The sequence below is a fragment of the Mustela lutreola genome, chromosome 3 (genome assembly GCF_030435805.1).
Source record: "Mustela lutreola isolate mMusLut2 chromosome 3, mMusLut2.pri, whole genome shotgun sequence".
Taxonomy (NCBI): domain Eukaryota; kingdom Metazoa; phylum Chordata; class Mammalia; order Carnivora; family Mustelidae; genus Mustela; species Mustela lutreola.
In genome coordinates this window covers 66,650,355-66,663,838 of record NC_081292.1, presented here as the reverse complement: position 1 = coordinate 66,663,838, position 13,484 = coordinate 66,650,355, and the positions used below count along the sequence as shown (strand labels likewise).

Below are 13,484 nucleotides of genomic sequence, written 5' to 3'. Positions count from 1 at the left end.
TTTCATTTGGACCTCAGGGTCATTTTTCAAGCTCAGATGGTTGTGGCAGAATTCAATTTCTTATAATTGTAGAGCTGACATCCCCATATCCTTGCTGCTTATCAGCTGAGGGTGGCTCTCACCTCCTCAAGCCCAACAGGATGTCTTATCACATGGCTCCTATGGAGAGTTCACAACGTGCAGTTTGATTCTTCTTTGACTGCCAGAAGGAGCACTTCTTTGACTCCTTTCTCTTGTCAACAGCTGGAGGAAATACTTTTTTTTTTTTTTTTTTAAGATTTATTTATTTTAGAGAAAGAGAGAAGGAACGAAGGGAGTGAGAATCCCAAGCAGACTCCCTGATGAGTGTGGAGCCCAGTGCAGGGGTAGATCTCATGATCATGACCTGAGCCAAAATCAAGAGTCAGACGCTTGATGACTAGGCCACTCAGGCAACCCGCAAATGTTCTGTTTTTTAGTTTTGTTTTGTTTTTTGGTTTTTTTAGGACTTTATTTATTTACTTGACAGAGATCACAAGTAGTCAGAGAGGCAGGCAGCAAGAAAGAGGGGGAAGCAGGCTCCCTGCTGAGCAGAGAGCCTGATGTGGGGCTCAATCCCAGGACCCTGAGATCTGACCTGAGTGGAAGGCAGAGGCTTAACCCATTGACCTACCCAGGCAACCCAATGCTCTACTTTTAAATGGTTCATCTGATCAGGTGAGGCCCACCCCAGATTATCTCCCTTCTGTCACATAATATAATCTATCAAGGAAATGACTATTCTATCATATTCATAGGCCCTGACCAGACTCAAAGACAGATTATGCAGGGTGTATACACCAGGGGGCAGAAATTTTGATGCCATCTTAGAATTCTGTCTACCACACTGTGCTTTAGGGAAAGGGCACAACTAAAAGCTCCCTTTCCCTGGCAGGCAGTGCATGGGGTGTGCAAAGGAGCTGTTAACAACAGTGCCTATTCGATCTCATCAGCTCCACAGGGCTTAAGATGATAGACAGTCATCTTCTTTCTTCTCTGCAGGCTGCTTTCTCTGCCTGGCCAGAATCACTGCTTTCAGTGGTACATGTGGATCACTTGATGAAATCATTTGAATTTAAAATGACATCCAGTTAACATGATGCTTTCAGACAGAAATGTATTTAAGCTCAGTGCTTCAAATTTCAACCCAATAACACTATTTCTTTGGTAAAAAGAAATGAAGAAACGTGCAGAAAAATTAACATAGCAGACCTGAAACTCCTGTTCTTAAAAAGCCCTACTTGCAAGTGTGGCCATTAGCTGCCATCTGGAAACTAAGCGTGAGAGGATCCTTCCTGAAATCTGAGAAGGGTGGTTTCACTGCACACCTAAACTGTGCAAACAAGATAGCTCATGCTGAACACCTGCTTTCCCCTGGAGAATCTGGAATTTTAGTATGTGCTTGGTAGAGGGGGCCTACATGATTAGGCCCCAGTAAAAACCCTGGGCACTAAGTCTATAATGAACTTCCCTGGCGTTATCATGACTCCTTGTTCGGACCATCCTGTGGTAATTCCACAGGAAAACAGTACTTGGAAGCCTGTGCCTGGTTTCTCCTGGACTTCATGTCATTGGTTTTTCTCATTGCTGGTTTCGCTTTGTATCTGTTTGCTATTATAAATCAAAACTGTGAGTAGGATTTTCGGCTGAATTGTGAGTCTTGCAAATCTCAAAACCTGGAGGTGGTATTGGTGACTCAAGGAATAAAGTAAATGAGAACATGACAATGTACACATGGCATCTAGGCTCCACTGCCCAGCAAACTTGGCCTTATTCCTCTCCATTGGGAGAATGATCAGAGTAAACAGACTGGAGGCAGAAGGCAGACCTCATGTGCCTTCTGGAGGGTTTGGAGCTGTCTCCAATGGGTGCTCCAATGCCACACTGTGACCCAACTTAAATTCTGTTTCTCGGGCACCTGGGTGGCTCAGTGGGTTGGGCCGCTGCCTTCGGCTCAGGTCATGGTATCAGGGTCCTGGGATTGAGTCCCACATCAGGCTCTCTGCTCAGCAGGGAGCCTGCTTCCTTCTCTCACTCTCTCTCTGCCTGCCTCTCTGCCTACTTGTGATCTCTGTCTGTCAAAAACATAAATAAATAAATCTTTAAAAAAGAAATTCTGTTTCTCCTAATTTCTTCAGCTGTAAAATAGCAATAAGTATACCCACCTCATAGAGTGGTTAAAAGGAACCAATTTATAGGAAGCACTCAGAGTGACTCAGAGTGGTGTGAAACCACTAGAACATTGTCAACATTCTGATACTAACCTCCTTGCTTCCCTTCACTCTTCTCCCCTCTTCCTCATCAGTCCCCTTTCCTTGCTTCTTGTAGTAGTCCTCTAAACTCCTTCACATCCAAACCATTTCCTCCCCTCAGATTACTAACTTTCCTCAAGAACTAAATGAAAATATGCAGGATTTTTAAGTGTATACAGAAGTGTGTACAGAAAAGGGCACAATATAATGTATTCTCCTCAGTGTCCACAGTCCCTTCTATGCTCAATGTCATTTTTGTTCCATCTACTATGATTTAGAAGAGTTTTTAAGTAACCCTCCCAGTCTTTACTGATGAAATTTTATTACTTTTGCTAATGGTGAGTACTTATCACATATAGAACTATGCTGTTTTGTTTTTATGACTTTCTAAGATCTACCATGTAAATATGTTTACAAATGGTATGTGTGTTTTAGGCGGGGGCATTCTTTCACAAACATTTTTTCCCCAATACTTGGTTAAGCATATTTGTTTCCTGAGATACTGGACTTCATGATATAAAGTAGCTATTTTATTTTTTTCCAATGCTGTATCTAAAAATCAATTTTAATAGAGATGGGAGCTTCTACCTGAAAACTGCTTTGTTTCTTTGCAAATGTTGAGTCCCTGATGGGCTGTATAGATAGTTTCAGATATTGTTGCTGAAAAGACTTTGCTGGGGTTAATGATCATAGGAAAGTTCATGTCAGTATCCTGAAGCAGAGATTCCTTTGAGAAGAAGAGGTTTAGGATTGTATCTGGTACCAGATACAATCACGATTTGGGGTGAGGTCCTCCTGCATTTTGACTTTGGGCCCTTGTATAGAGATGCAAGCTTAAATTGGACAATGTGTATGGCATGTGTAAAAGCTAGGAATGAGGAGAAAGAAAGGAAATGAATAAATTCCAAGTTCCATACTTCATTTATAAGTACATTCAATATTTGAAGGAAAGATGTCAAAGAGAAAAATCAAGCCAACAATAATTACAAAAATCTGATAATTACAAATATCTCCAGAAGCCACTGAGACTATCCCTTCTCTCTTTTCCTCCTAACATCTTCTCTAGGTAGGACTGTCCTACAGATATTTAGGACACACATTTTTCTATCTCATTTTGGAGTTTAAGGAGGCCTTCTTGGTAATGTTTTGCTAGCCATTAAAAAGAAGCTAAACCACCCATATTTTATGGCTCTGCCTCTGTCCTTTGTAGGCCTAGAAAAGAGCCCATCACTACACCTTTCATCATAAGTTTCTAACTAAAGCTAACACTCAAGTATATGCAGTATTAGGCAGATAAGAAATTCTCTATCTCTAAATCCCACAAAATTCACCCAAGATTGAATAATCAGAGTCCTTCAACCTCTGCCAACAGAATTTTCTTATCAGACCAACGGAAACATACAAAAATTAATTAACTTGAATTTCTTTTCTTTTCCTCAATTCACTTCTGCTTGAATTTAATTAAAATGGAAGTATAGATGATCATCAGGAAAATTTTAAGAAGGAAAAGTGAACTCTGGAAAATTGTAAATGAAATTCACTCATTCATTAAAAACAGCAAAAAAACATTTACTGAACTTGTAGGATATTCCTGACACTACCATCACAGCAATGAGAGAAGTGTACAAAAAGTTCTCTCATGAAGCTTACATGCTACTAAGGGAGATGAAAAAATAAATGAAGTCATAAATAGATAATGGATAACATATATCATCTTTTGAGTAACTTTAACTTATCCTTTAAAAGCTCTTTCAAGTCATTGCTTAGCATTTTTCCCCCTTGGCTAATTAATTCCACTTATTCAACTCCCATCAGCAAAGCCCTGTAAACACTCTATAGGCTTAAAGGATAAGTGAGTGGAGGCTCCTTACCTTAAGTTGGTGGTATATTTTCTTGAGTGCATTTGCTTCTTCTTCCGTATTGGGAGTAAGTCTAATGACCTTATCACTATAAGATAGGGGGGAAAATGGTGTTATTTACCTTTCAAAAGGAAGGATTTAGTCAGCTTTATATGTTTACCTTTTAAAAAAACTAACTTTGCAGTTAGGAAGAGTAATAGCATAACAATGGGCTGAACCAATACCAGCAATACTTGGACCACCAGGTATTTTAACCAGTTATTTTTATTCTCAGCTCACATTTTTGTTGTTGTTGTATAAGATTCATTTATTTATTTGAGAGAGAGAGAGAAAGGGGGAAGAGAGTAGGGAGAGGGAGAGGATCTCAAGCAGACTTCCTGTTGATCATGGAGCCTGATCTCATGATCCCGGGATCATGACCTGAGCTGAAATCAAGAGTCGGAGGCTTAACTGACTGAGCCACCCAGGAGCCCCATATTGGTCATTTTCCCCCTGCCTTAAGATTATTGGTTTTTCCATCAGTTTTTAAAGATTAAATATTCAAACTTAAGCAGAGAAAGGCCAAAAACACAGGAACAATGGTGACAGGGACAAGGACTTTTATGAAGAGCTGAGAGCAGATACCAAATAAGAAACTTCTGATGATAGGAGTTAACACACTCTTTTTAAAAACTTAATGATGAAGAGGCGCCTGGGTGGCTCATTTGGTTGGGCGACTGCCTTCCGTTCAGGTCATGATCCCAGAGTCCTGGGATTGAGTCCCACATTGGGCTCCCAGGTTCATGGGGAGTCTGCTTCTCCCTCTTATCATCTCCCCTCTCATGTTATCTCTCTCTCTCAAATAAATGAATAAAATCTTAAAAAAAAAATAGTGCTGAAAAGGAATGTGACTTTCAATAAGAGACCATATGAAATCTATATACTATGGAAAAGTGCTGGTTCAGATTCTTCCTACACTGAGAACAGTAAAGATAAGCTCATCTCTATTGGCCATCTTATTTCTGTAGTACAGAGCTCCCCAAGTGCATACGGGGCCAGACTGGAGGGCCACCAACAGTTTCATGTGTCCCACAAGATATCAATGGCTATAAAAATTTTTAAGTGATAAAAATTTAAATTTTTTTACCGCTTAAAATTGTGCCACAGCTGAAATTGTATCTGAACACTCTAAAATTTATTTCAGTAAAGATCTGGGATTGTCTAAGAAGACTGGATGAGTCATGCTATCTGCCAGAGAGTTCTCTATAGTGGTGACTTCCCCCAAAGGTGTGTTAGACAGCAGTTATTATTTGTAGTTATGTCATGATGTGGACAGGTTGGAAAGCAAGCTCTAGTACATACTAAGCAAAACTGGTTCAATGTGTTTTGCATAGAGTATAAGATTAGTATCCTAATATGTTTTGCATAGAGTACAGTTATTAAGTATTTATTAATAGATTGGTATAAAGGAGATCATTGAGGACAATTGGTTTCTAGAGGAAATGTAAGAGTTCCCTGTACTAAATAGAGTGGAACAGGAATATTTTTCATAACTCTCTACAGCATTTTACAATGACTGAAGATAAAATAGATTATTAATACTACACAAAGAAAGACACACACAGAGAGCACCCACAAAAACTCTAGCAGTTCACTCACAACTTATCTCTTCAACCTCAAAGGTATACTGGAGTAAGAATGGAATATGCATACTTTTCCATGGTTTTACTACTTAGATGAATAGCAGTATCCAAGGCTAGATAAGATTAATATGAAAGTCATTGAGTCCCAAGGGAGACTTCCAGATTTGTTGTAAATTATTGGTTAAGGCTATGCATTCATTTCCAATCACTTTAGCTTTGTTATTTCAAATAATGCTGTTTTATCTTCTTTATCTATGCATCTAAAGGCCCTTGGCTTGTTGATAATTTAGTATGCTCCGGGCACTATCCTAACAGGTCATTTTAGTTTCCTCAAAATCACACAAAAGCGCCCTTCAGCATCAATGCCATGAAGTCTATTTTTCCAGAAAGAATAAAAGAAAGTAGTGGCAAGGAACAAAATCATCAAGCCACTGTGAAAGAACTCCAAATATGATCTTCAGAATCTAAGTGTAATTTGCACCTTTTTTCTTTTTCATTTCTGGTACACAGTTCTCTGTCCTTTATTTTTCCTGGATTCATCATATCCTGGCCTCTCCCACCTGACCCAATATAATTCTTGGCAGAGAAAGGCAACTCTGCTGGGTGATACAGTTGTGTCTGAAGGATGGATCACTTGACAGCTTGCTGAAAAAACCTCCATCTGCGACCATATCAGCTCCTCAAGAGTGCAAAGAATGCAATCTGTAGCTGTTTCAGTCATAGGAAGTTCTTTTTTTTTTTAAATGATGGATAATTCAACGTGGTAATTAGTTCCTGTTCTGTGAGTATACGATAAAAGGTGACCATGCCTAGGATAATTTACCTCTGAAAGTGATTACTCAAGCCCATGTTTGTCACTTTTATCACAAAAAGTTCACATCACAACTTGTAGAAATTCTCAGGTGTGACTTGAGAAATGTGTTTATTAATATTTGATTCCTTATCAGAGAAAAGAGAATAGGGAAATTTATTTAGGAAAATCCATGTAATGTATTTTGTAAATCCATAAATTTTATTAGACTAACCAGTAACCAAAACCAACAAGAGTACCCTATTCAGCATGCAAAACCAAATACCCTCCAAATGCCCCATTTGTTCTATCAAACAGAAAACTTGCTCTCCTTAGACCTGATAGCTAGTCTTTTTTTTTTTTTTTTTTTTTTTTTTTGAAGTGGCGAACAGTAATTCAGTACTATGAACAGGAAGGTTTCAGCAAGTACAGTGGCTCCTGGAACTCGGAGATAAACTAGCTATGCACATCAAAGGTGAAGGGAGAGGCGCTCCTAATAAATGGTGCGGTTTTTTTTTCAACCCCTAGGTGGCAACATCAATTTAAGGCCCTTTGGCTACCCTTTGGGATTAAGTTGAGAGAATCAAAGATCTGCATAAGGGTTAAATTTAGGGAGCTAATGGCAAGCAGCTGCTCGTATGTGTATGTTTTTGTAAATCAGATACTTCAATGGGAACCTATGTAACATTTTCATAGGGAGCATAGATCTTTTAAATCACCATTTAAGGATGTTATATAAATGAAGAATATTCCAGATAACTAATCACCCAGTAATTCTATATTCACTCATGATACACCTAAATTTTATCCTCTTGCCTTACAGGACAATTAAGGTTATGTTGCTATAATGCTAGCACCAGGTTGCAAGTTGATTACTGATCCCAGTGCATAGTAGCAACCACATGAATGCCCTATTAAACACGTTTAATCAATTTAAAGAGTATTGTTAAATGCATAAGGAGAACATATGCACCCAGAGAAGAGTATTTGGCAAGAGAGCGCCTTCTCTAACCTTTTACAATCTGTCTGGGCTTCAGTATACTCATCAAAGGAGTGGGCAATAAACTAACTCGCGTTTTAAAGTTCTAAGACTATGCTGCTCAAAGCCAATGCCTGCCATATTTATTGCTATGTTTTGACTGCAACACCTACAGAAGAATGTGTTTTATGGGCAGTTGGAGAGTTGTCAGACTTCTTTGGAAAGACAAAGATCTGAACCTCCAGATTTTGCCCTCTGGGTCTGGCACGAACTTTCACTATTTGATTCCATTATTAAACTCTAAATTTCTTTGCAAATTACAGAACCAGTTTATAAATCTATGCTTGTAAAAATGAAAATATTACTGCAGATACAAAATAAAGTTCCCCTCCCAGTTCTCTTTCACACCAAACCTCCCATTGTCCTCCAGTGGCCATTGCTTATTTTTTGTGACCCATTCCTGACTCTTTTACATTTACACAAGTGCACACTCACATGATGGTTTCACAGCATTTTGTAACACTAATTTGCTTTTATTTTTTTACTTAACATTTATTTTTTACTTAACATTTATTTTTTACTTAACACAACTTTTAAAACACTTTTTAAAATAAATGGCTGGATTTCCATTTGTCAGTACCTTATTTTGGAGTTCATGCCTATATTCATAAGAGAGACATTTTAAAAAATAAACTTTTTATAAACCAAAAATAGTTATTTGAATCACCCTTGTTTGATTTTTGATATCTGCATTAAGCTATCATCATGGAATTTGAAATTTCCCACCTTTGTAATATGCCTCAACAAATTGAATGACACAGAAACTATGTCCCTGATTGTTTTGTAGACTACATCCATAAAATTATTCAAGGTGGGATGAACTCTTCACTTTTTTTTGCAGTTGGGGTTTAGATATCTACCTTCTAAATTACTTTGTGGTCTATTCAGTTTTCTTCCAGGCTTTTGGAGTTAATTTTGGTAATTTACACTTCCTGGAAAACCATCCATTTTCTTATATAAATTATAACAATTAAAATGTCTTATAACTTAAAACATCTTATCTTTATCTGTATATTTGCCCCCCCTTTATGCCCGAATGTTATTTGGGATTTTAAATGTAAATTCTTTATTCAGACTTTTCAATGATTTTTTTTTACTTTTAAAGCTCATTGCTTTAGCAATGGCCATGGTCGCCAAACTGTGGAAAGAACCAAGATACCCTTCAACGGATGAATGAATAAGGAAGATGTGGTCCATATACTCTATGGAGTATTATGCCTCCATCAGAAAGTATGAATAGCACGGGGGACAAGGGGAGATGGAGAGGAGAAGGGAGTTGAGGGAAATTGGAAGGGTAGGTGAGCCATGAGAGACTATGGACTCTGAAAAACAATCTGAGGGGTTTGAAGCGGCGGGTGGGGTGGGGTGTTGGGGGAACCAGCTGGTGGGTATTAGAGAGGGCACTGATTGCATGGAGCACTGGGTGTGGTGCAAAAATAATGAATACTGTTATGCTGAAAATAAATAAAAAAAATATGCAAGTGAAAACTCCTGAGCAGCCAGGGAGATTTAGTATACTACCTAAACTATTATATATATGACTACAATTACATATAATAATCTTTCATTTATAGGACATTATGTAGTATATTAAAATCATCAATTATTAATGTTTTGAGTTCAAAGATCCCTCATGTAATGTTATTAGGACTAATATAATGTGAATTTCCCTTGTAAGACATTAGTCTTAGTATATATTAAAAAAACACATATGTATATAATTGTATATATATATATATATATAGGTTATTGCTTTCAATATATCTATTAAAATAATTTTTAGATGTGTACATATATGACATTAAATCTATTCTAAAAATGAATATTTTGCAATCTTTGTAATAATCAGAAATTTTATATACCCCAATTTTTTAAAACCTTTAAATAAATGATTCATTTTTACCTCCAAAAAAAAAAATAAAGTATGAATACCCAACTTTTGTATCAACATGGACAGGACTGGAAGAGATTAGGCTGAGTAAAATAAGTCAAGCAGAGAGAGTAAATTATCATAGGGTTTCATTTATTTGTGGAGTGTAAGAAATAACACCGAGGACATGGGGAGATGGAGAGAAGGGAGCTGGGGGAAATTGGAAGGGGAGATGAACCATGAGAGACTATGGACTCCGCAAAACAATCTGAGGGTTTTGAAGTGGGGGGTGGAATTTGGGTGAGCCTATTGGTGGGTATTATGGAGGGCATGTATTGCATGGAGCACTGGGTGTGGTGCATAAACAATGAATTCTGGTACACTGAAAAGAAATTAAAAAAATAAAAAATTTTAAAAACATCATTGCTTTTATTGATGTTATATGTGTGTGTATGTGTATATATATCATAATTTCTATCTTTATGAATTCTATCTTTATGAATAAATTCTATCTTTATGTATTATGTACTTCTTTCTTTAGATCTACTTTGTTACTCATGTTTTAATAGGGAATATTTTTATTGATATTCAGATCTAGTGATATGATATCAGGTGATTTCAGGGTTTTGTAATTCAACATACTTAAATTAAAAAAAAGTTACCCATTTCTCCCACACACCATCACTTGTCTCTGATAGCCACCAATCTGTTCTTTTTTTTTTTTTTTTAGGCTTTATATATGAGTAAGATTAAAGTGTTTGTCTTTCTATGACTTATTTCACTTAATACAAAGCCCTCAGACTTCATTCTCATCACAAATAGCAAGATCATCCATTCACTCACTGATGGTTCCTGGGCTGTTTCAATATCTTGGTTATTGCATATAAATAATGCTGCAGTAAACATGGCATGCAGATATCTTTTTGAGTTAGTGTTTCTTCTCTTGATAAACACTCAGAAGTGGAATTGCTGGATCATATATATGGTAGCTATACTTTTTAGAAGAACCTCCATATTATTTCCCATAGCGCTTGTATCAATTTATACTCCCCAAACAGCACGCAAGGGCTTCCTTTTTTTTTTTTTTTAATATAATTTTTTTTTTTTCCACATCCTTGCCAACACTTTTTGATAAAAGTCGTCCTAACAGAAAGGGGGTGAAATTTCATTTTGGTTTTGATTTGCATTACCCTGATGATTAATGATGTTAAGCACTTTTCATGTGCTTGTTGGCTATCTGTATATCTTCTTTGGAAAATGTATCTGGATTTTCTGCCCATTTTTAGTGTTTGGCCACTGAAATGTATGAATTTTTTATGGGTTGCATACTAGCTACTCATGGGACAGGTGGTTTGCAAATATATTTCTCCCACTCAGTAGGTTGACTTTTCATTTTGTTGATGATTTTCTTTACTGTGCAGAAGCTCCATTTGATGTAACCCCCCTTTGTTTTTGCTTTTGGGGTCAGATTTAAAAAATCATCAGCAAGACCTATGTCTTACTGTCTAGGTTTCCTTTCAGGAGTCTTATGATTTCAGGACCTACATTTACATCTTTAATTCATTTGAGTTAATTTTCATGTATAGTGTAAGGTAATGGTCCAATTTTCCCTACATTATTTATGGAAGAGATGGCCCTTTCCTCATTGTATATTCTTGGTTATTTTCTCATTATTGATTGACATATATATGTAGGTTATTTCTGGGTGCTCTATTTTGTCCCTTTGATGTAGGTGTCTGTTTTTATGCCAATACCATGCTGTTTTGATTACTACAGCTTTGTGGTACACTTTGAAATCAGGGAGTCTGATGCCCCCAGCTTTGTTCTTATTTCTTGAAATTACTTTAGCTCTTTGAGGTCTCAGTTCATATAATGTTTAGATTTTTTAAATTCTATTTCTGTGAAAAATGCCATTGGTATTTTGATAGGGATTGCACTGAATCTGTAGCCAGCTTTGGGAAGTATGGACATTTTGACAATATTAAACCTTCCAATCCATCAACATGGAATGTCTTTCCACTTATTTGTGTCTTACTCAAATTCTTTCATTAATGTCTTATAGTTTTCTATATATACCTTTCACCTCCTTGGTTAACTTGATTTATAGGCATTTTGTTATTTTTGACACAATTACAAATGGGATAATTGCCATTTTTAGTTTCTCCATAGTGAAGAGTTATTTTGAGAAATGTTAAATTCTATATATTCCTTTTAGTAGGTTTAATTATGCTATTTAAATCTTCTTTCCTTATTGTCAAATTTGACAATTTTTAATTTTTTTTTATTTTTTAAAGATTTTATTTATTTATTTGACAGAGAGAGAGGTCACAAGTAGGCAGAGAGGCAGGCAGAGACAGAGAGGGGAAGAAGGCTCCCTGCTGAGCAGAGAGACCAATGCAGGGCTTGATCCCATGACCCACATCATGACCTGAGCTTGAAGGCAGAGGCCCTGTGAGTCACCCAGGCGCCCAAATTTGACAATGTTTTATAGAATTTTAATATATATTTTGTGATTTGAGATTTGTCAGTTTAATTTAAAAACTCCTAATTCACATATTTTGATGATTTGTAGATATATATATAAGTTCATCGACTAGTGTATCTTCTAGATGGACTAAAGCTTTTATCCTAAAATGTCTCTAGAAAAATACTTCTATAGCTCATTTAATGCTGTTTAAATTCCTTTTTTGCCAAATGATTGGCTGGGGCAGTTTTGCCTAGGTCTTTGTTATGTTTTTTTTTTTTTTTTTTTTTTTAACAGATGAGTTTCTTAGAGACATCATAAGGCTAGATTAAATTTTTAAAAACTTAATAAGATTTTTCTCACTTTTAACTAGAGAATTTTATTTATTCACATTATTTATATTACCTAATTATGTGTGGTTTTTGTATTTGGTGGTTTTTTTGAGCTAGCACAAGCACGGTGGAGTGGGGGACCCAGAGAGTGGCAGACAGAGAATCTCAAGCAGGCTCCAACATCATCATAGAGCCCCACTCAGGGTTCTCTACACTGAGATCATGACCCAAGCCAAAATCAAAAGTTAGATGCTCAACCAAATGAGTCACCCAGGTGTCCCTCTTTTTTGTAATGTAAACTTAATATGCATAAAAATGTAAGGCACATACATTATCTAGTATTAGAACATGTACACATGTGTGGTTTTTATTTTTTATTTGTTATGGGTTCTTGCCTTCTCTCCTTTCCTTCTTTCTTGGAGTCAGTTCTCTGCCAATTTTTACCTAGTAGTTTGCAAGCTATGCATCTTATGTCTATTTGTTTAGTGAATTCTTACAAGTTTTGCAAACTTATTTTAACGTACTTCATGTCTAGAATTAAGTCTTTGTATTTCCCCCCTGAACAAGATATATTTTTTCAGTCCTCCTCCCATGTTTTTCTTTTTTGCTCCATGTTTTCTTAAAATCACCTAGATTTTTTGTTATGTATTATATCTAAGTGGTTATCTGAGTTGGGTTCTTTCAAAATTCTATGTTGTATATGCCATGGTGAGTGCTGTGAATTGTGTAAGACTGAAGAATCACAGACCTGTACCCCTGAAATAAATAATACATTATATGTTAATTAAAACATCACATGTTGAAGTCCTAAACTTCAGTAACTCTGAATGTGAATCTATTAGGAGATAAGATCTTTAAAGAAGTAATTAAGTTAAAATGAGATCATTGGTTTGACCCCTAATCCTGTTGGACTTGTATTCTTACAAAAGGAGGGAGTTGGGGCACAAAACTGCACAAAGGGAAAACACCGTGAAGATACAAGGAAAAGACGGCTATCTGCAAACTAAGAAGAAAGGCCTCAGAAGAAATCAACTGTGCTGACACCATGCTCTCGGACTTCCAGTGCCAGAACTGTGAGAAAATAAGTTCCTATGGCTTAAATCACCCAGTCTGCAATACTTTGTTACCATAGTCCTAGCAAACTAATAAATACACTGAAGATGATAGCTTAATGGCTATGTCCTTAGTCATTCCTTGATATTTGAATGACTTTAGTCACTTTGTTTCTAAATTCTCCC

The 13,484-nt window shown here is 36.5% G+C and overlaps 1 protein-coding gene across 1 annotated transcript in view; it reads right to left on the bottom strand.

Annotated features, from left to right (window-relative positions):
- CPA6 (carboxypeptidase A6) overlaps positions 1-13,484 on the bottom strand; it is a 338,450-nt gene that overhangs the window by 169,232 nt on the left and 155,734 nt on the right. The window contains exon 2 of the mRNA XM_059166283.1: positions 4,142-4,217. Coding sequence (XP_059022266.1) covers positions 4,142-4,217 — 76 coding nt within the window. The remainder of the gene's footprint in view (positions 1-4,141; positions 4,218-13,484) is intronic.